Source organism: Chelon labrosus (assembly GCF_963514085.1).
Source record: "Chelon labrosus genome assembly, chromosome: 23".
Lineage (NCBI taxonomy): Eukaryota > Metazoa > Chordata > Actinopteri > Mugiliformes > Mugilidae > Chelon > Chelon labrosus.
Window position 1 is genome coordinate 17,189,188 of NC_140356.1, and position 23,223 is coordinate 17,212,410.

At 42.0% G+C, this 23,223-nt stretch overlaps 1 protein-coding gene across 1 annotated transcript in view; it reads left to right on the top strand.

Annotated features, from left to right (window-relative positions):
* Positions 1-23,223, top strand: part of btbd11a (BTB (POZ) domain containing 11a) — a 184,579-nt gene that overhangs the window by 117,349 nt on the left and 44,007 nt on the right. The window contains exon 2 of the mRNA XM_084573819.1: positions 2,687-2,836. Coding sequence (XP_084429945.1) covers positions 2,687-2,836 — 150 coding nt within the window. The remainder of the gene's footprint in view (positions 1-2,686; positions 2,837-23,223) is intronic.

A 23,223-nucleotide genomic window follows, 5' to 3' on the forward strand; every position in this document is an offset into this window, starting at 1 on the left:
TGAAAGACAAGTCCAGTTGCCTTTTATTTGACACTTTCGGATATACCACGGCTTGGATGACTGAGAACCTTCAAAGATGTGCAATCAAAGCCGTTTCCTTGTGGTAAATATTTGGGGAACTCTTTGTTTGTGACATGTGACGGACAGAATCCGATATTCCCACTGGTCGTTGCCATTAAAGTTAAGATGAGTTCAACTTGGCATCCTCCCACATCTATGTTTGTCTCTTCCTGTGTGCACGCCCCTTAACTCTAACCTTTGACTTAAAGCTTCAGCACGCTGGGGCCAAACTGAGGAGTAAGATGCAGAATCTGACAAAGGTCTGAAGTAAAAAGTGTTTGTTGAGGCAAAAGCGACGCAAATGTAGGATAATGGTGCACAGTTTAAGGCATACACAAGTTGCAGACAAAGAGTAAATGACTGTATGTCCATATTTTCCAATGCAACAGCAACAAAACATCTTCTACGTGTTGCACCCCTGAACAGTTGGGATCTCCAGGTTACCAGGGACAGCAATTCTACAACTAACAATTCAACAAGTCAAGATGATGTAACGCATACAGGCTTTTATTAAACTAACAGCTCTTTCAAAGGCTGTGGAGGGAGGAGGGGACAAGCGGTCGGGACAAAATAAGTGTGGAGAAAGTTTACAGGACTACATGTTCTTAAGTAAACCAAACCTAACCTAAGTAAACCCCTAAAACTGCCCCAAAGGTCTTGGGAGAGAACCTGTCTAGGACTGCTGCTTTTATGGTAGGCCCTGAACAGCGATTGGCCAGCTTTGACCAATGAGCAGTCCAGCTTGATCACACAGGTGAGGCCAATCTATAAGCCGTTACCTGTGGAGAAGCCAGACACATACGCAGATCAGCCACAACATTTAAACCACTGACAGAAGAAGTAAATGACATCGACCATCTTGTGACAATTCAATGTTCTCCTGGGAAACTTTTGGACCTGACATTCATTGGTGTGGATGTTACCAAAACCTAACCTAAGTAAAGCACCCACCCAGACCAGACCAGGCACCCCCACCCCATAGCAAAGACACTCCTTGATGGCAGCAGCCATCCCCAGCAGGAACAACTCAAAAAAACATTAAGAACAGCACAAGGTGTTGACCTGGCCTCCAAATTCACTCGATCCCAAACTGATCAAGTATCTGTGGGATGATCAACAGAGGCCCCTGCCCTCAAAGCCCCTACCACAGGACAACCTCAGAAGACTCATGTTCATGTTCTCTGATGAGTCACAACTGTTTTGGAGGCACAAGGGAGACCTACACAATATTAGGAAGGTGGTCATAATGTTATGCCTGATCGATGTATACAACCAGGCGTGTTATTCTCTCCACTTATCTCCCGCTGTCGCTCTGAAAATAAAGGAACATTAACGTCTCTCCAAAACATTTAAATAAAATCAAGTGAAAGTGTGCAGGTCAAAATGTACCTAATTAAAGCCACTAACTGTGATGAAAAGGGAGTTTTTCAGATGTCAGTTTTACATAAAAACAATTTCAAGAGCAGTAAAACGACTGTGCTCCAGCGTGGAGCGGCTCCTAACTGCAGCTTGTCGTTTAAACGCTGTCAAAAAGTCCCCACTTCATCCCAAGTGGACTGGCTCTCACCCTTTTTATGAATGCAAACCATCCCATTTGTTTCGTTTCACCGTCACTCTTGAGGAATTCCATCCGAGACACACCCTGACATCAGCTGCTCCGGTAATATTGCTCAACAGCGATGGAAAAAGCTGTTATAGTAATTGCTGGAGTTTCTAAAATAAAGTCGACCTCCCCGGAAAAAGGCTGTGGGAAGGAGAGGTAGGCGTGACTCCCTGACGGGGGAATACTGGAATTCTAGGGTTGGACGCTGTGGGAAGAATGTGATGAGGCTGGGGAGTTCAAACTCCTACTCATGAGCCTCGTTGCACCGGTGTCCACTCTCTTGCACGGGTTCCTTTGTCTCACGCGCCGGGCGTCAAACACAGACAAATTGACTCGGCTCCTTCCGTGTCGTAATTACTGTTTGTTGAAAAATGGCATATCCCACCGCGCTGCGTCATTAGGATTAGCGCTTGCCGTGGTGTCGCTTTCCATTTTCCTGCAGCAAAGGAAAAAGAAAAACTCAATATCCAATCTGTCACAAGCCATTCTCCGCAGCTAGACAAAGCCTGGCTGCAATAACTGCACCTAAATGGATTAATTCTCACCTGCTGCACCTTTTTTTTGCAGGAGAAAAAAATAATAAAAACACACACACATACACTTGTGATCACCATCCCGTTATGTAAAGGGGAAATTACACAAGGTCACGGCTTGGATTTATACATTTGAAGGAATAAAAGTGGCTCTCGGCCTAATTGGCTCGATTAGAGTTCAAGCTATGAAGCATCAGGCGTGCAGCCAGCAGGAGAGAGGAAATCGAACTACGAGTGCAGCTCCGGTTGCACTACAGAGGCAGTTTATTCTAAAGATGATATTATAAGTTAATTATGCTCTCTTAGTCTCTTAAAGGGACAGAACAAGATAAATCATCACCTCTTTCTTGATAGGGGCTGTGGTGTTCTTCACTAATGCATTAAGATTTACTAGCATCTCTTTCTGCTCCACTAGACTTGTCCATAGTTTGCATTCCCTAGATACATTCATTGTTAACCCTTTGTCTCTCTCCTCTGTGCTGTCCCCCAGGTGTCCTGAGCCTGCCGGAGAGCTTGAACCTGCACCGGGACCAGCAGCGCTCGGGGAGAGGCAGCGAGGGCCACGGCTACTCCCAGGCCGAGCTCCGCACGCTGGAGCAGTCGCTGCTCGCCACCCGTGTGGGCAGCATCGCCGAGCTGAGTGAGTTCCTCATCTGTATTCACAAAACACAGTGACTCAGCAGGGTTTAAAACAAGTTGGAAAGAAATCAAACTTGTAAATTTATCACTACTAAGGATATAAGGCGTCTGGAAGAGACTAGCAGTTATTTGACATAGAACACAAAAGTTTTCGACGAACAAACTGAACCATTACCCATGATAATAGTAGAGGCTCATTAGTGACCAAGTACTTATACTGTATATAATTATGCACTGTAAAACATCATGCACAAATTCAGCGGAATCAACGTTTTTCTTTATTGACATAAAGCTGCAGAGCTTTTGTCTCCCCCTTCTGGCAGTGACAGCAAACACCATGCATCAGCCCCTTCTCTACTTTCAGTACACTCCATCATATGGTAATAGTATTTGTCCTCACTTTCTTTTGTTTTTTGACCTTCTTCTCAATGAATATATATATGTATATATATATATATATATACATATATATGCTTTTATCTAGATCAGAGGTCTTCAACAGGGGTTCCACAGGGGGTCGCAATTTTTTTTTACATAAATTTAAATGTCTTCAAATACACATATACATAAGTACGCATATACATAAACGTTGAAGACCCCGATCTAGATCATACAGTATAAACATGGACAACAGAACAGCTCCTCAACAGTGAAGTCAAAGCAAGTAGAGCTCCCCCTGGTGGCTGGCTGCAGTATTGGTCATAAGCTCCACCCCCTCTAAAACACTAAAATATACGTCAATTTGTTTTTTTCAAGGATGGTTTCAGTCATTTCAGGTAGTTAATATAATGTTGATGAATGTTCAAGTGTCAATTTTTTTGGATAAGTTTCGTTTTAGTTAGTTATTTGACGCTACAGAAACAGGATCTGACATACTGGCGACCACCATTTGCCCTGCCAACTGTGAGTGAGTCTGGAGGAAGTGTGGGCGGGACATCGATATCCCGACTCCCCGTGGCTCCACTCATGGACCGTACTGCACAGACTCTGGCTCCAAACTCTCAAGATGGCGCCACCCATACCTCCGGGAAAATAGACTCACATTGTCCATATTTATATACAGTCTATGCTCTTGACTGTCAGGAACTTTTTTTTTAATACTTTCTAGATTCTATGGGTGAAAATCCCCAAAACCATCCCAAAAACCTTAAAGGTTGTACACACAGGACGACCAATGTGATCGTCTGATAGAGACGACTGACAAATTATGCTAACACAGAGTCCACAACTTTAGTTTCTAGCACCAAAATTCACCATGCTGATAGGGAGTTTGGAGTGATATTATATATATTATATTTTTTTATGTTTTTATGTTTTGCCAGTTGTAGTTTGATAAAACTAGATTAAAAGTTTGGTCACATTACGCACAAAAAACACCCGATTAATAGTTCCAATGGACGTCAGGTGGACAATGGATCTCATATGGTTACCCCAACGGCCTCAATCTTCGCCCCCTATACGGATATTTTTCCAGGAAATGTGTCATCTCTGGAAGCGAGTGGGCCGAGCCCCGAAAAAACACTGGCGATCAATATGTGCGACGACTTAAAAAGCGTTTGTTTGTCCAGAATCAGTTGGAATATTCTGCATTCGTCCATTAGGCCGGACTCCAAACACAGTGGAGTGGCGTGCATAAAATCCAACCACAGGCAGATGACTGATTAGTGATTGCTGCGCTGACTGATCGCTGGACGTTACACCGTCTCCATGCAACAAAATAAATATCAGTTTGTTTGCGAATTAAAAAATGACTCATGCATTCAGTGGTACTGTAGTATTTTAAAGTCCACAGGTATTGCCCAGAATCTAATTTTTTCTAAAAAAATAAAGCCTTAGCAAACAGCATGTTATAATTGCAGCTGTAATTGTTGTGCACACTAAAACACTCAAGGACTTATTTTCCGTGTCTACTTGTCAAATATCTTGATTAGTATGAAGGAATGCACACTCCCTGTCCCTGTGGTCCGTTGTGGAGGTCCGAGGCCAGGCCACCATTATTCTACTGTCCTCTCACTGCTCCCATCATCCATCTGTCCTCCCCTCCCTCTCGTCCTCTGACACACTGCAGCCAGGAACCACTTCACTACAGCTGTTCTAACACCTGTTTATGAGGCCCGCCCGGGGACCTTTAAATCCAAGGTCACCGCCTGGGAGGCTTTTAACCTCCACTTGAAAGGAACAGCTCCACCTTTAACGCTGACATCTCCCCTGCCTCCACCCCGGTCCTCGTCCTCATCATTAGATCACCCTGTCCCCCGCAGACGTGCGCACAATGTGTGGCTGTGCGTTAGTCCCCCCCCCCCGATTAGCTGTTTGCTTCTTCGACCCCAAAAGCACATTATAAGCCAGTATATCACTGAGCATCATTGATTGAAGTGGAAATTCAAGGTCTCGTCTTCCCAGCCCGTGGGCAGTTTTTGCGAGACATGCTGTCCTTCACAAACATCCGATAAAATCGACGCAAGAGAAGAAAAACTTACAGCACATAATTATCTGCTCTGCAGCCCAGAGAGTAAAGTTTTTCTACCTGAGTGGAAAACTTAAATCTAACATCGATTTATATATGTGGACAATATATAACGTTCTGATAACAGATTCCAACTTCACTGTTCACATGGAGGTTAAATAAAATGATAGAATTTTTGATATTTATGCATCAAAATAACTCAAAACATCAGTGGATATTTACACAGGTATAGTTGTGCATCCAATCTAAAAGATGGGTTAAGGGGGAACCACCCTTTTTTACAACCTGGACCTTATTTCTGGCATAAAATACTCACCCATATAACTCTGGTGTCATTTTTAGTCCTTCCGAAGATATTTGGCTACAGAGGAGCGCCGTGTATATCCATATAGTGGTAGTGGCTGGGGCACCGAAACGAAGCCTCTAAAAAAACGCAGCGGTTTGTTGTTCCTTGGCCAGCCTGTCTCTGCCTCCACATCCTCCTTTCAACGAGCTCCTCATCCATATACTCCGTCTCAAAACGGTAAGGACGTCCATCATAAACAAAGTTGTCGTCCACAACCTCAGAATCGGGAAAATATTCAGCCATGTTGAAAAGAACTGCACTCAGAGATGACATCATCCAGGTCAGAGGTTAGTAGGTCAATCTACAGACCCAGATGATGATAACAGGTAACTCTGGTCTCAACGGCGAATAGCACTAGCGTATCATAACAAAATAACGGTGAAATTAATGAGTTTTGCGGCAGATAATGCGTCATTTAGAGGCTGCGTTTCGGTGCCCCATTCACTCCCACTATATGGATATACGCGGCGCTCCGCTCGAGCTAAATATCTTCCGAGGGACTCCAAATGACACCAAAGTTATATGGGTGAGTAAACGATTGTATTTTATGCCACAAATAAGGTCCAGGTTGTAAAAAACATTAGTTCCCCTTTAAGGTCAGGACTTTGACTTGGCAATATCAAAACATTACTGTCTGCTGGCGTTCTGAATCGTTTTTACGCACAACTGTAGAAAATTCTGTGTATGTGTTTACATGCCCTCAAACCGTCAGTCAATATAACATTTTTGACAAAGTGGTTCTGCTTTGTGTGGAGCTTTGAATCTGTCTGCATCAGAAAAAGTAGTTCTTTAACCCAGCTTTACTGAAAACGTTGATAACCAGGACGATTCTGGCTTCCCTACGGGAAACTCGTCACTTTATGTTTAAAACGATTGGTATTTTAAATTTGAGGGAAAACTCCTTCTGATCAGAGTGAGGTCTGTTCTGACTGAGGTGTTCATTATTATTCAGATTATTAGTGTGAATGCTAGCGTCTATGTAAACCCAACTCCTGTGATTTCCTTGCCTTTCCATGCGGTACGTTCTATATATGGAGAAACCCTCCACGTTTCCTTGCACCCAGCCTCCTCTGACATTACTTTACGAGTTTACTCTCCCTCGTCTGTCCTCAGCTGTTGCCTGGCAACACCTACCATTATCATGTACAAACTAATATTGCTCAATAGTCAGTGAACGAGCTGTTAAATATACCTTCTAAAGGCAGCAACACGGAGCAGCTCTATTCACAGTCTGCATAATGTAAAAAATAAAGGAATTAGATTGTGATTCCAGTAAATTCATCTATAAAAATAACATTATCTGTCCCGTTACTAACATCCAGGTAAAGACATTTTAGTTTTTCTACTTAATGGACCAGGATGAGTTTACTGGTTGTTTTTAAAAGATTCTTTTCTGTTTGATTTCATAAGAAACATTTTCAAAGGGACTTGACATCATAATTATTGAGAGTTGAGTGTACGTCAAGAGAGTAAACAGAATGTGAACACCATGAAGACAAGCAGCAAATATATAAATGAGACATAGTTTATGTAGGAGCTTGTTTTTCATGCTAAATCAATTAGTCCCTGCAGGAAACGCCGCACCGACAACACATAAATGAATAATAAAAACTAATAATTGAAGCCGCCTCCTTTAATTGACAGCAAAAAATGAAAATGTGCATTAGAAAGCAGCTCTCCGGTGTTTTATTGCCACTAATTTGACTGCATCAATCAGTAAATATGCCGCTCACGCACTTGGATCAGAAGACGTTTGATTTCTGTTTGATGTGTGTCACTGCCGCCTCAGCTGGGCTTCCTCCTCACCTCTGGGGTCGGCCGGTCAGTCGCTGCCAGAGGTTGACATGTGGCCTCGTGACACACTTCCTGCCGACCGCTCGCGGACATTTTAGTGGATTTTTGCGGCGTGATTTCCTCCTCGTGTTCGTCTTGTGTGAACAGATTGATGTACAGTTCACGGATCTCTAAATAACACGAGCGTGAATCTGCTTATCGGGTGCGTGATGATTTCATTAAGGGCGCTACGCTTAAGCATGTTCTACCATCTGCCTCTGCAAGAAACTTAAAATGATTTATTCTTTTATCTCACTTCAGACACATATATTTATGCAACAAGCTGCAACAGCGGTTTGCGTGTCATCCAAAGTGCAGCCCCTGTGTAATCAGCTTCACGATTTACGCAGATATTTAATGATATGTCTGTTTTTGAGTGGCACGGGTTTCCTTAAACATCAGTCTTCCACCGGAGCAGGTAAAGAGATGGCAACAGAGCGCTGTAGATGAACAAACACATGCTGGTTATTACATGTCTCCGACTGATATAGTGAGGGCTGTGCTCTTTTATGTGGAAATGTGTCCTCTTCTTAGCACACATCAAGCAAATAAAAACACAGTTATCTGACAGGAAATTGTTTTCAAAGCAGGATTCAATAATGCAAAGTCTGCCACGAAAAGACGTCTGGGGAGAACTACTGCAAGAAAGTATGTGCCGTATCTAAAAATAATATATCGCACCGAAAACGAAGACCCTTCAGTGGTCTGCTTTTGAGAAGACATTTATAAGATAATGAGATTAGCTCAGCAACAAGATGGGCGTAGGTCTGTGGAGGTTCTCAGTCATCCAGGTCCAAAAAGATGAAAACAAGTACAACTCGACTTGTAGAGTTTCTTGAAGACTACTTGGATTACGCTTGTTACATACTCCGAGGAAAGAAAGAAACTTGTTCTCTCTCCTAGGGCTGCGAGAACAAGAAAAAAGTTTGTTCAGGTCATTATACAAGAAACTCAAGTGCCGAACTCCTCATAGGGCCATCCCACTGCAGCATACGTCACACACGCTAAGCACTGTGGGAGATTATTTTCAGATGTCCGTCGGATCACACACACACAGTATGCCGATCTCTACCCAGGAGAGATTAGTCACACTGCAGATATTAGCATCTGGTGAGCATCACAGAGTGGCATTCTTTTCTCCATTAACCACGCCCACTTCCAATTTCTGACCAGTCACTCAATAGTTGCGGGACACCACACGAGAAAATAAGTTCTGCCCTGTTGATGTGTCGGGAAAGAGCTGCGAGAACTCCCACACAAGGGCTGAGAGAACAAAATGACATCAGCCCGAGGAGCAAGAACAAATTTCTCGCTTCTCGCGGAGTAGCCACTAACAGCCTTTAGTGGTGAAGCGCCTACAAGAAACTATACTTGCTTGTATTTGCTTCTTTCTGGATATAAGATGGATGTAAAGGTACTGATTCGATAAAATTTCCCATTTCAGATTCATATACATTATATTATTGGATTGCAGTTATCGATATGTTAGTTTGCATAGTTTAATGATGCTGCAGGAGCTCATTTTGACAAGCTGGTGATGGCTAACCAATCGTATTGTCCACAGCGGTGGACAAACATTACAAGAGGGCCCTAGTGGTAAATGCAGCAATCCCAGGTGAAAGCAACATCAGGAAGAAGGAACGCAAGAAGCTCCAAGAAACAGCAATGGCTGAAAGAGGAACTAGAAACTATGTTTAAGGTGAAGGTAACAGTGGTCCCTGAGGTCCCCAGACTGGGAAGAGTCCAGGAACAACATCTGAGATCTCTGTCCAGAGGAATGCTGTACTAAGAACAGACAAGACACTGCACAGGAACCTCAAACTCCCAGGCCTCAGCTCGCAAACCCTGCTTAAAAAATATAAAGTTAAGAAAGAACAAGAACATCAAAATTGCATTTGAGTAAATGTACTTAGTTGAGTAAGTGTCCTTGGGCAAAGACACGGAGAATAGTTGTTGTTAAGTGCAGACCACTTATTATATTCCACCTTTTATTTTCAATAGACATCAGCACTAATCCTCAGCTTCACAATAGGAGCCACTCTATTTTTCACAAGCTGGCTCCAGTGTCTGATTTGTGCTCTAGACTCTGGACTTATTCATCCCTACAGGAAATAGCTTGGTCACAGTAGCTCAGTTGCACATAAAAAAATAAAATTAATAAAATTAATAATAATAATAATAATAATAATAATAATAATAATTAAAAAAATAAAAATAAAATAATTTAAAAATAAAATATAAATATAAATAAAAATATTAAATAAAAATAAAATATAAGTAAAAATCTAGTAAAATAAAATAAAATAGTATAGGAAAACAAATAATAAAAAATATTAAAAATTAATATATATATATATATATATATAGAGAGAGAGAGAGGGGTGAATGAACGGTAAACAGAGGGAATTTAAAACTCTGAGCCAGGATTACATCTCTTCCCCTTTGAATCCCTCGTGCACGTGCCATGAGGAAATCACAGTGTCCAAAACTGGGTTTGGTTTCATTAAAAAAAATGTTAGGAGGATTGTAACTTTTACATACTTTGAATATCTGCCATCCTGTGCACGTGTGGAGGCACACCCAGCTTCAGGAATGAGGGGGCCCCATTGTCAGAGGCCTGCACTGTATTACATTACGCTGTTTATTTGCCTAGTGGCTGCTCTCTGACCCGACAGACGAACGGCCTTCCTCTGTCACACCTGGTCACAATATGTCAGCTCCTATGGATCCTATATGGCACATTAAGGAGGAGAGGTCTTCTTCGGTGTCATGACAGATGAGGGAATATTTCAAACACCCCAAAGTGTCCTGTTGTCCAAATCTGCCATCGGCAATCTGTTCTGCTTGCTGGGACGACGACATGAAATACGAGCGTACGACAGGAGCAGGGAGATAATGGTGACCTCAGAAATGAAAGACTTATTTTTCCACCTCGACAGAATGAAATTATGGATATAAAGTGATGAATGTTGCTCTTTAACAGCCTCTTCTATTATCCATTAATTACCGAACAAGTCGGGCGTGAAATTGGCCCGACGGATGGGCTCTGTGTGACCGCTTTACTTTTAAGAGATCTTGTTTATTTATTTTTCCAGGCACTGAGCTAATGTGTTAAAATTGATTTCAGTCGGCGAGCAGATTTTAAATGCTCAATGCGGGGACGCCACTGAAACACCAGCTTCCTGTTATTTGATTTGTCACAGGTCTTCGCTGTGATACTAGAGGTGTTTGCACATCGTTAACACATTATCTCCAATTATGAACAATTAGAGCAAGTACCGTAAATCAATCAGGCACCAGCTGAGATGACGGACAGCCTCCACTCTGCTTTACTCGTTGAACGCCATGGGTGCTGCTTCCTCCTAACAAATCTGCTTATTCTTTCTTTTTTTGGCAGCAACCAAGTGTCCTTGGTTTCTACAGGAATTCTGCTGGATCGGTTTATAACAAAAAACATTTACAGTGTGTTTCTACTCATTCAAGGACCTTTTAAACTAACATGTGTCAAACATACGGCCCGGGGGCCAAAACCAGGCCCATTGGAGGGTCCAATCTGGCCCGTGGGATGAATTTTGCAAAGGGCGAATTTTTACATTAACTGCTATTTGTAGGATTCACACAGTTTTAGTAAGAGACATGGCCATAACACAAGAAGTTTCCAGTTGTTCATTGTGTGCTAAAACAAAGGGAAACATTTAGAGTTGTTGTGATTTATAGGTTCATACGCTTTTGTGTTACTGGTCTAGTCCCCTTAAGATCAAATTGGGCTGTGTGTGGCCCCTGAACTAATATGAGTTTGACACCCATGACGTAGATCAACGGTACTCATGTGCATTTAGTTAACAGAGCTGGGTACAAACCTGCCAAAAGCATGGCTGACTCGGGGGTAGGAACCAAAGTCAACAGTGTACCGTTGCATCTCCTCAAAATTTACATAAATTCAACTAACTAGCCGAGTGTGCATAGTGTGTTTATACTATGTCGATAAATACTGTATGTCTGATATCAATAGTTATATTTAAACATACAAAGGCAAGTGGTCTAGTTTGAGAGACTCCTTCTGTTCTTCATGACTTCTGGAGGTTTTTATCACAAACATCTGGGTGGGTGGTGACAACAACTAGACAATTAGACGATGTGATTCAGATTTGCTAAGGTGCTATCTTCTTTTTCACAATCTCTACCGACATATTAATGACCAGAAACTCCAGACTTTAGTGTGAATTGAGGTGAAATGTTTTGACGAGAGACGTTAAAGGCTCATTTAAGGTACTGCGGGACTAGACGGCGTAACCTACGTACGTAGTCTACGTCAATGCAAACCATTGATGCGAACCACTGATGTGAACCATTTATACTTGTGCGCTCTTCAGTCTGGCTTGCTCTGTAAATACGCCACCCTAATGCTAGTCTTTTTGTCTTTTTTGCCAGTCGGGTTAATTTTTGTTTCTACTTCCTGCTTCACTTTCAACAATGGCGACTGAAACTTTTGCCGAAATGTTGCGGAAGACGAGTCGTACAAATGTTTGTATCTCTGAACCTCCTTCCTCGATGTGTTCCGTCTTTATTGATCCAAAACAATCAATTTGAAAATTAGGGAGATGGAGAAGCAGCCGGAAATACTAAAGCGGAAACACACTACGGCATTAGGGTCTGGGTTGGTGCCGTAGCTACTTCGCCAAATTGACGCATAAGCATAAAGCGCTTATGTGACTGATAAATTGTGTCTGAATCCAGGTCTGCTGTTTGGAGCGTTCCAGTTTTACAAAGACGTCTTCTTCTGTCTTCTCTGGCTAGAATCTAGACATTGTCGCCCTCGTAAAGATCGTCCCTCGTCCTTCAGGTGTGGGTGGATGCCTGAAGCCTTACCTGAACTAACGGCTGTCTTGTGTTTCTGAAGGGGGGTTTACAGATCTGTACATTCCTCCCCTGCACCAAACAGCATCAGCTACGTTGCTCTGCCTTGGTCTCTGGAGTCAAGGCATTTCTTCTTGAGGTGCACAGGGATATATAGCGTTTTTATTTAAGTCCACCACCCTTTGTTTTCTGGATGAGACCGGTCGTATCCAGCCACCTTTTCCCGTTTCCACGGTAACCGCAGGTGTCTCCAGATGACAGAAATCTAAATGAATACATACAGAGCAAACACATCAATCAGTCTAACCCATCTCTGTGCATGTCATTTGTAGATGTTTATCGTGTAGACATTTAAAAATTGGGGCGTCACTTCTAGTTTTTTTTTTTGTTTTCTTTTTATCCGTGCTGACAATAGCCGGCTTGGAGAATGAGTCATGGTGTATTCCACTGTGCATAGGCAGAGAGGGAAAGTGCTTATTCTTCAGGGCTGAGTGGGCTTCACAAATAGGGGAATCCCTCTCTCTCTCTCTCTCTCTCTCTCTCTCTCTCTCTCTTTCTCCTGCAAAGCTGCAGGAGCTGAGCGCTGCTTTAAAAGGGTACAGAGAATTGCACTGGGATGGGGTGTTATTTCTCTTTCTTTCTTTTTTTTTGCAGGAAGTGATTACTGACTAACAACCATGATCGTGAAAGGGGATGCGCATTTATTTCCGTGACCACATGCGTCAGGTTCCCACCCATAAACAGGAAGAAGACAATCTTAAAGACGAATTACTGTTTTTTACAACCTATTTCTGGCATAAAATACAATCGTTTACTCACCCATATAACTTTGGTGTCATTTGGAGTCGTTCGGACGATATTTAGATCCACGTATATCCATATAGTGGGAGTGACTGGGGCACCGAAACGCAGCCTCTAAATAACGCATTATCTGCCGTGATACTCGTTCATTTCACCAATATTTTGTTTTGATACACTTGTGCTATTCCCCGTTGAGTCCGGAGTTACCTGTTATCTATTCGCGGACGTGCAGCGGTTTGTTGTTCTTTGGCCAGCTGTTCCTCTCTCCATCCTTTCAACGAGCTCCTCATCCGTATACTCTGGCTCAATACGGTAAAGACGTCCATCATAAACAAAGTCGTCATCCACAACCTCAAAATCGGAAAAATATTCAGCCATGTTGCAAAAAACTAGCAGTAGCAAATTATAGGTAAACAATCCGACTGTTGCGGGTGCGCGTGCCGCTCAGAGATGACATCATCCAGGTCAGAGGTTAGTAGGTCAATCTACAGACTCCGGATCATGATATCAGGTAACTCTGGACTCAACGGGGAATAGTACTAGCGTATCATAACGAGTTTCGTGGCAGATAATGCTTAATTTAGAGGGTACATTTTGGTGCCCCATTCACTCCCACTATATGGATATACGCGGATCTAAATATCGTCCAAATGACTCCAAATGACACCAAAGTTACATGGGTGAGTAAACGATGGTATTTTATGCCAGAAATAAGGTCCAGATTGTAAAAAATGGCAGTTCCCCTTTAACATCCAGATTTCATTAACATTTTTTTTAAAAGCCGCAGCCTTTCTTCTCTGCTCCATTATCCCGAAACTCACTTTGCGAATGTGGGATAATGGAATAGCTTCACACGGGGAGGTGTCACATTTCATCTTAAGTCCATCCGTGCTGCTCTCATTTATCATTATATCAGAGCTGAAATACTTATTCTTGGCCCCTCGCCTCGAATCATCATCATCATTCCTGATCTCTTGCAGCGTGACCCCATTTCTCTGTGCAGGTGAGAGTCAAGGAAAAAAAAACGACAAATGGGAAAGCCCGTAAAGAAAGTAAACAGCACAGAGGCTGCATTTTTTAAAAAGTTTTCAAAGCTTTAACGGGCGTTTTAGCCGCTGGAACACTTCAGCTGCTGAGGATAATGTCACCCTTGTGGCCCTTTCAGTGTCTCCCTAATGGACGTCTCTATGTGCAGGGAATCGCCGTTATTTTGTCCACTTTCTGCTGCCTTTCAGAGATGTGCAGCGCCGTTCTCCTCCCGGCGCCGTACGTCCGCCTTGGCGGTTCAAAGAATAAAAAGTGTTCACTGGGCTTTAAAGACGAAGCTTTCCTCATTCAGTCGCCGGAACGGGGTGCGGCCATTTTCCCTTATCTGTCCCCCAGCACCTTTAGGAAGACAGCGAGCGCATGCTGACACAAACAAACCACCCCACCGACACAATCCCACCAAACGCCTCTTCATCTAAAAAAATAAAAAATTAAAAAATTAAATGAAAGGACACAGGACACACTCTGGATATTCTTGCACGGCATCCTGCAGTAATTACATGAGGCTGGATTCATTATTGTGTAATTGTTTAATGTCCCTGGATACGGACCACGGGATCACTCTCGCTCAGTTCTGGAAAGATTAAGATGAGATTAAAGAGATGGTTGTGGAATAATTTCATCAAAAAAAAAGATGCAAGATCATGTTTTCTGGTCTAAATCGCTCAGAAAGATTGAGTCTTCATGGATTGTTTTTAACATTAAAACATGAGCTTTTAGTTTAGATTAGATTGGATTCCACTTTATTGACATTGCATATAGTACAGTCCGTCTAACCAGAAGTGCAAATAGCAAAGTCAAAAATCACCCAGTAGTTTAAATCAGAAATCAAAAGTGGAACATTAACAACCATCAATTCAAAATAACACAATTTATGCAGCTTTACAATTTAAGCAGTTATTTAACTGAATGTCCTAATTTGAGTGTTCGTCAAACGGCTTCACCTGTTTGGCCTCAGTTCAGATTTTAACACTGACACGACAGCTTTCAGCAGTCTAACATAAAAAATAATTAAAAATCCTGATAATTAATTCAACATTTTACTGGATATAAGGTTCGAACATGATCCAAAAACCTTCCAAATTAAGTATTTCAGTCTCCGAGTAATGCTCATCCTAATTAAATCTAATGTGTTTAATTAAACTGCACATCTGCTGGTTTGACGTCTTCTGTGACAACAGCATGAAAAGTGCCACATGCACAACGCTAAAATATTTATTCCTAATGCTATGACTACTTCTAACTCCTATTATTTCCCCTGGATGGTGAGCTGGGAAAGGCTACCAGAAGATTTAATGTGTGTGATGAGGTCAGATATTGAAAAAGAACATTACAGCTTCTTATAATAATGTAGGGAAATTAGAAATTGATGAGATAAGTGTAAAACTGAGCTGGAAGGAGAAGTTTTTAGACGCCAGAGATAGATTAACTTAGAAAGCAATGGTAAAATGAGTGTAGGCTAACAGGAATTAGCTTCTATTTCTTTATCTCCAGCCTGTGCATGTTCATGAAGCTGAATTATGTCAGGAAAGGTTGACTTTTTGAAGTTATCAGCTCGCATATCCCAAGCCAAATTATTCATATCCACTCCATAAATCCCTGATTTCCCAAAGCGGTATCTGTGTACGGTTAACAGGCGATGCTGAGCACAAAGTCCAAGCTGCTCTTGTGTCTGCTTGGAGAAAAAAAAAAAAAACATATTTCCCTCAAGGACGTAAAGTATCGGCTCAAACTGGATTTTCTCTCTTCAGAAACATTGCTGGGTGCTCCTTTTGTCCTCCGCAATCCGTCCACGAAATCTTTAGAGTCTGATGTGCATTTTGAAAAGGATGACGGATAAAGATCTCAGCAGTTTACAGGCTGCTGAGTGAGAATGCATCGACTTGTGGCGACTTGGCCTGCAGAAGTGAATGAGGAACAAATAAGGAGAGCCAAAGATTCACTTAAAGAGTGATCCTTCTTTTCCAACACAGAACCAGTTTTTGAGACATTTCCTTCACGTGCTAGGATTACTTTATTTCATGTATAAGGTTAGTTGGACCTCCCGATGCTGCACGGCCCAAGAGGTGGGTTTTAATTAAAGTCTCTTGAATGTATTGCATTTCAAACGAGGCTGATGCACGGGCACGACTGTGGGAAACGTTCATGTGTGCGACACCTCTCCGGAGAGGTATAACACCCACAGGCAGATGTTCTTCATTAATAATTATTAGCCATCAGCCTGACATGTGAGACCTGAGGATACTCCACTCTTTTCCTCCCAGTGACTTCAGTGGCTGAGGGACAGGCTGCTGTTATCGCTGTCCAACATCCACTTTACACCCAAGTCCTGCCGCTGCAGAAAGACGGACATTACGCCACAGCCGCCAGAGCAGCGCCGCTGAGAGATAATGCAGAGCGGCTAATGGAGTGTTTAGAGGGGAGACGGAGGGTAATAAGACGGTGTTTTGCAGGAAAAAGAAATAAAAAAAGGCCAGGCAGCTGTTTGGAGACAAAGAGCAGCAGCTGTTTGCAACGATGCTTAGATGAAAGATGACTTTACAAAAATGGCCTCGTAGCGCAGGTAGCGGCTGGTGTTTTGACTTTTCCATCAAGAACCTTTTTATTCTTCAGGTTCGTAGACAGAAAGTCATGAAATACCTCGTAGTTCATTCACTGTAAGAAGGATTTGTATGTAACCATTAGTAAAGTATTATCACTGGGTAAAATAAGACATAAATGAGGTACGGACCAGTGGAGGTATTTTGTTTTCTTTTAAATTTCTACAACAGACCTGGACCAGGAGCAGAAGATTTTTTTGTGGGGTGAAGGTTGATCTGGAGTGTCTCCACTGGGAAATCATTATCAATCAATTCAATTTCAATTCAACTTTGTTTTTATAGCGTAAATAACAAGACGCTTTACAACATCCGGTCTGAAACTTGGCCAGAAGCGAGCCTGGAGGTGACGGTGGCAAGGAAAAACTCCCTTTTAAGCCAGCCAGGTAGAGACAGAAGAGAGAGAAGAGAACAGCAGGAAAACGAGATAACGAGAGAGGGACACACAGCAGTTAACATGCTATACTGTAATAGCACAGAATGAAGAGTAGTAGATAAGAAGTCAGAACTGGCATATTGGCTTTCTTGACCTGGACGGTTACTGCTGTAGGAGTCAGCCGTTTGTCGGCTGCTGTAGTTGGAATATTGTTTGACAGTTTTTGGGGATTGTGCCTCAGCAAAGATCTGCCGGGCCAATCAAATCGTTTGTGCGGGGCTTTATTCAGTGACGGACAGTAAAGTAGCAACAATGACAGGTGTAAATGGAACAGAAGCTCAGTAAATGTCGCCGTACGTCAACATGCACTGACGATAGAGGAATTCATTCATTTATTGAGCGCCATTGAGTAGAAGTTGTTCACAACAAAATGTCTCTGATTGGTTGTAGAACTGTTGAAACACGGCCCATAATCAAATCCCAATGCTACACCAGGCCACACAAGAGCTTCTGTACATGGATTTGCTCTATATTTTGAGTATTTAAGCTTTTTTTCTAATTTATAAAAATATGGCCAAAGACAAAGACCTTTAATTAGGTAGTTGGTTTTCAAATGTTTATAGCGTTTCTACCCCTTTCTGAGCTCAAGCAGGAGATTTCTCACTCATTTTATTCTTCAGCACTGCAAATATTTGACGCCTAGAGTTAATCATTTCACCCTAAACTTTTTCCTGAAATCCAAATGTAAGTGACGCTTGATCTTAGGGCACCATTAGCATCCTGCTTAGCCATGCTAGCTGCATGGTTTTGGTGCTTTTCATTTGGTCCACCACTTTGGGCAATACTGAAATCACTCAGTATTGTCAGAATGGATTGCTATGAAATTTGGTACAAATATTCATTCTTCCCACAGGATAAATGCTAAAGACTCTGATCACCCCCTGACTTTTCCCGGAGCGCCACCGTGAAGTTGACATCCATGGATTTTTGTGAAATGTCTACAACTAAAAAGGTTCCTTTTTAAATCTAGCTCCATAATTGGGTCCGAATCAGTTTGTTAACTGCTACTGGTAATTAGGCTAATGAGAATAAGCCAATTGTGTTCTCATTATCCTCCTCCAGCATATGTTAGCATTCACACATGCTATGCTAAGGTGGTAAACGTCATCAACTGACACCAGCTAAGAGTGAGCATTGTTATTGTCAGCGCGCTGGCATGCTACAATTATTTCACACCTTTCCAGCAAATATTAGCATGCATACATGCTAAGCTAAGCTAGTACACATGGTCACATCATCCCTGCTAAAAATTAGCATTGGACAAAGCACCACAGGCCTAAGCAGGGCCTCATTACGACTGTGGACTCTTGAATTTCTGTCGCTGTCGGCGCTTATTTACTCCGGCTGCACAATTTTCTCTGCTGCCGCCTCTCAGCGCGCACAAACACGAACGGTACTTTTGATTTGATTTGTTGCACTGCTTAGAGGTCGCTTCAGTAAACAGTCGGACAAGACTTTAACAGTAATTGCGATGCTTTTTAAAAAAGGGGAACAAAAGGAAGTCCGCATGAACTCGCATGAAATATGAACGGCGCAGCGCTATTTAAGCTCGTTTGACACAGCGGATAATAAAGACCACACATAAGAACGTTATTCATTAGACACTGCTGCAGTCGTGCTTCTGCACATCTTCACATAAGAGCCATTAAAGTCCCTAAAAGAGCCATTAGAAAGAATAAAGTGGCAACCATTTGGAAGTCCCCTCCTGTGAGTTTCGGGGAAAGATGATGGCAATGGGACGAGTGACATAGTATGTGTAATCTCCTGCCCCATTTCCACTGACTGGAAATATCTAGAAAAACTGAGATTAGACGACGAGACAAAATGGAGCTACGGCTCAGAAACCTCTTAAAGAAGTCATTATCGAAAAAGGTCTTGTATTATTTTCTCCAAGTTTGTTTTCACTTCTTAATGAACAGGGATCCCTGGGACTCTTACAAATGAGCCCTCGCATCTTTTCAGCTTTTTTTCTGGTGTTGTTGTTGTTGTTTGTTTGCTTCTGTTCACGGTCATCACTTCAGAAGTGAACAGCTGCAGCAGACGAGGGGGCTTCTGCTCACGTCTCAAAGGCCAGAAACAAGCAATCACGATGTCTCTGCAGCACCGGCTCTGTCAGACACGATTCAGACACAGTGCAGAGATATACACTTAACTTTTTCCTAAACAGAAGTTTCATAATATTTTGCAGCGTCTTGCATCACGGGACGCTGATTCCTCATTATTAGTCAAAGTCTCCTCCAGGGAGGGCTGTGGGAAAAGCAGCAAACTCTGGACATTTGACCCTCGCTGGCTCAGATGCTCCACAAATAGACACATGAAGATGAAAAACAAACATGCACCTTGTTAGTTTTCAACACGGAATGGTGATTTGCAATTCAGATATGCATATTTACCTCATATTTAAATTATTCTCTACCCCGTCGTCAATAGATCCCACAGTAAAACAGATGCTGCTGCCTTCAGGTGTTCCTGTTTAAGAGCTCGCCTCCAGTTATATTGCAGCTTTTCGGATGTGATAGAAACATTAGGTTTTAATTAATTTATCCATGAAGTCGCAGCATCTGCAAGACACTTAGACGCTGAAAGAAAAAGAAAAAATAGGTGAAGGAAATGATTTTAGCCTCTAGGCAGTGGAAGATCTTTAAAGCAAGCTGATTAAGAGAGTTGCCAAGTTTATGTGGACACTAATATTGCACTTATAATCGTAAGCGTAATAGCCCAGTCAGAACAGAAAATGCCTCGTGGAACCCTCTTAATCAGAACAGGCCAACTAAATTAGAAGGAACGGGACAAAGGAGGTGGTATTAGCTCCTAATAACCATGTAAACACTTCATCTGGTGAAGTTGGCTTTGGGAGGGGCCGAGACCACTTCTTTGAAAAGATGAACAAGGTCTAAATTGATGCAGTGTTCTTTTTCTGCTATATCTGCAGTGAACTGGCGCAGACCAACATTAGATTAAATTAGATTAGATTCAGCTTTATTGTCATTACAGGTACATAGCAACGAAATGCAGTTTATCATTTAACCATAAGTGCGATAGGCAGTAAGTGCATGTGTTATAAATAGTATGGTGTATAAGCAGTATGGTACAGGCTGTTTTTACAGCATATAGACAATATTTACAGATGAAAACATATGTACAAGTGAGACCATATATACAGTAAGTGAGTAAGCAAGATATACACAATGATTGAATGAGGTACTATAAACATATTGTACAGATGGACTTGTGCGTTAAATTTGAGTAGACTATAAACAGGAACTACAACATAATTTACAATAAAGGAGATGGGCAGATAAAGTGAGCAATTAAGCAGTGCATAGACAATAAGCAGTGGCTACCTAATGCTACTAAACTAATGCAATGTTCGGTACATAGTACTGTGCAATAGGGATGGGTGATATGGACTAAAAAATGTATCCCGATAATTTCTGGTATTTATCACGGTAACGATAAAAATGATGATAAATAAGCACCAATTCAGCCTAATCTTTTTGACTATAATGCATCGGCAAGTTTTAGCTGAGTTGTTTTTTTTACCGGACTCTTTGGATGAAGTCGACGCTGCTTCTGCATCCTTGCGCATTTTCTGGCTTTCTTCATATTCTGGTTTGTGCTTGTGTTTGAGGTGGTGGAACAAATTAGTGGTGTTACTGTCCTTTTTATGCACTATTTGTTTGCAAACCTTGCATGTTGTAATTTGCTGCTCTGCACCAGACTTTTTAACCCCTTCATGCCTAGTGTCGCGAATTCGCGACGCACTGTTTCCGTTCAGACTGCAGCCGAAATAACGCATGTAATACTCCAATGTTGGTCTGTGCACATTCAAAAAATTCCTAGGAACCTTTTGCAAGCACTAGTTTCTCGTAGGACCGGCCGCAGTGGTAAGCAAAAACACAAATATTTAATTTCTTTATATAATTGAAAGATCAATTCAGGCGTTAAGGGGTTAAAACCAAATCAGTTCCAGATAATGGAGGTGAAGCCTCGTTTAGGAACGAGCTCCTCGCTGCCTGGCATATCTGCTCCGCCTTCCGCCATTGTCAATTTGTCAATATTCCATACGTGTTGGGCTGCAAGTGTGTCGCGCACATATATACGTCATCAATGGGAATTTATCGTTTTTATCGCGGGATGACATATTCTTACCGTGGGGAATGTTTTTGACGATATATCGTAAACGATGAAATATCGCACATCCCTACTGTGCAAACAGAATTGTTTAAAGTGTGCAGAACAGTCCAGTAGTGCAGTACGTGCATGATGAAAAATGTTCTCTGAAAAAAGTAATGCACATTTTAACAAACATGTGTAGAAGTAAATCCTCAAATTGTTAAGTTACGGCTAGCACGCACAGTACATCCTGCAGGATTATTCACGGCCATGTTTCCAGTCACCTGTTTAATGTCAGCTGTTGCTAAACTTGTTGAAATAGTCGTTGATATATAAAAGGTATGAAGTTTACACGTCATTTTTAGACTACCAGACTACCAACTTCCCTGTCCTCGTATTTTGTTGTGGCGGAAAAACTGATCTGGAGTCTCTCCATTGGGCACTCATTACACTCCGCCAATGATCTGCTGCCAGGCCAATCAAGCCACCTATTTAGAGTCTAACAATTGCATTTGTTGTAAAAGATATTGATATAAAAAATAGCTTTAAAGGAGAAACACTTTACAGCATTTAAGGCCTTTGTCAAGAATGCCTTAATCTGATTGTGCAAAGAGGTATTTCTTCCTCCGTACCCATATTGAAATCCCAATGGAGTGTTACCAAACTCATGTTCTGATTTTAATTGAGTCTGGCTACATCAGGCTAGTCTGAACTTCAAGACTAGAGCTGTGGAAACCAAAACATTTGCTAAAAGAGGCTAAAATGACATGCAATGCTTAAGATTTGGGTGCTAAAACTTCACCGTAACAGTATCCTACTGCAATTATTTAAATCAGTGTTAATCTAAAAAATATTCTTAATATCGTTATTATCACTAAATAACCATTAGTTCTTTCCAGGAAAGCTTCTTTATTATGTGTCATCTTTACCTTGTTTAAACTCAAAACTGCTTTGTTTGAGCTGCACTTCCAGGCAGCACAGTATCCGGAATATAGAGAGCTGCACTTCAAAATAAATCTATCATTACGTAGCATTCGTAGGAGAAGGCACTTTATCTGATCTCTCTTCTCTTATTTTTTCTAGTCTCGTCTTTTCTCACTGCCGTGCTGCTGTTCCATGTTTATTCATCGACACGACGAATGGGTCATGTTAGTTCAGTTCATAAAAACGCAGACTAGAAGGTGGATCAGTGGAGACTTCGGTTTTATGTCGTTTTTATTTCTCTTTGGCTCCCTACAGGGTCACAACCCAGCAGGTAAATGGCCTCTGACTCTAGACAGCTACTCGACCTATTAGCAAATCACAGACAGGTTAAAAGGGTGACATTTGGATTATTAAACCACCTGTTGATTGAAATAATATGTGTAAAAATAACCGCATGTGTCTGTTCAAACACAGACGGTTACCACTGACCTCCCTTCTCGTGTCCCGTCTTAAATACGTCTGCCAGTGATTAATTTCCACTCGAGCACTGCTGGTAAAAGTATCTGCTAGTTCTGCGTTGATGGTGACATGTCCTGTAATTGACTGTGATTAATAGTCGCCATGGAATTGCTAATGTGCCCCAGAGGCAGATCTCGTGAGTTGGTCGTATTACCGAGTGATGATTAACCGTCCTCTCCGCGGCCCCCGGGGAGCTTTAGGCCGTGGCAGTGTGTCAGAGGACGGCGGAGGAATCTTCCATCTCAGTCGTCCATTAGGGAGCGCGACGGACGTGTCACGGAGATGATATCGGGTCACATTTGATAAGACGTTGGTCCGTGTGACTTTGTCCGCTTGAATTACGGCCTTGTTTGCTGCTTTACGGACTGCATTAAAAGCATTTAAATCACATCAGGTCAAGTGTCTCTTCAATTAGTTGCAATGTGTGTCTGCGTTTTTATTGTCC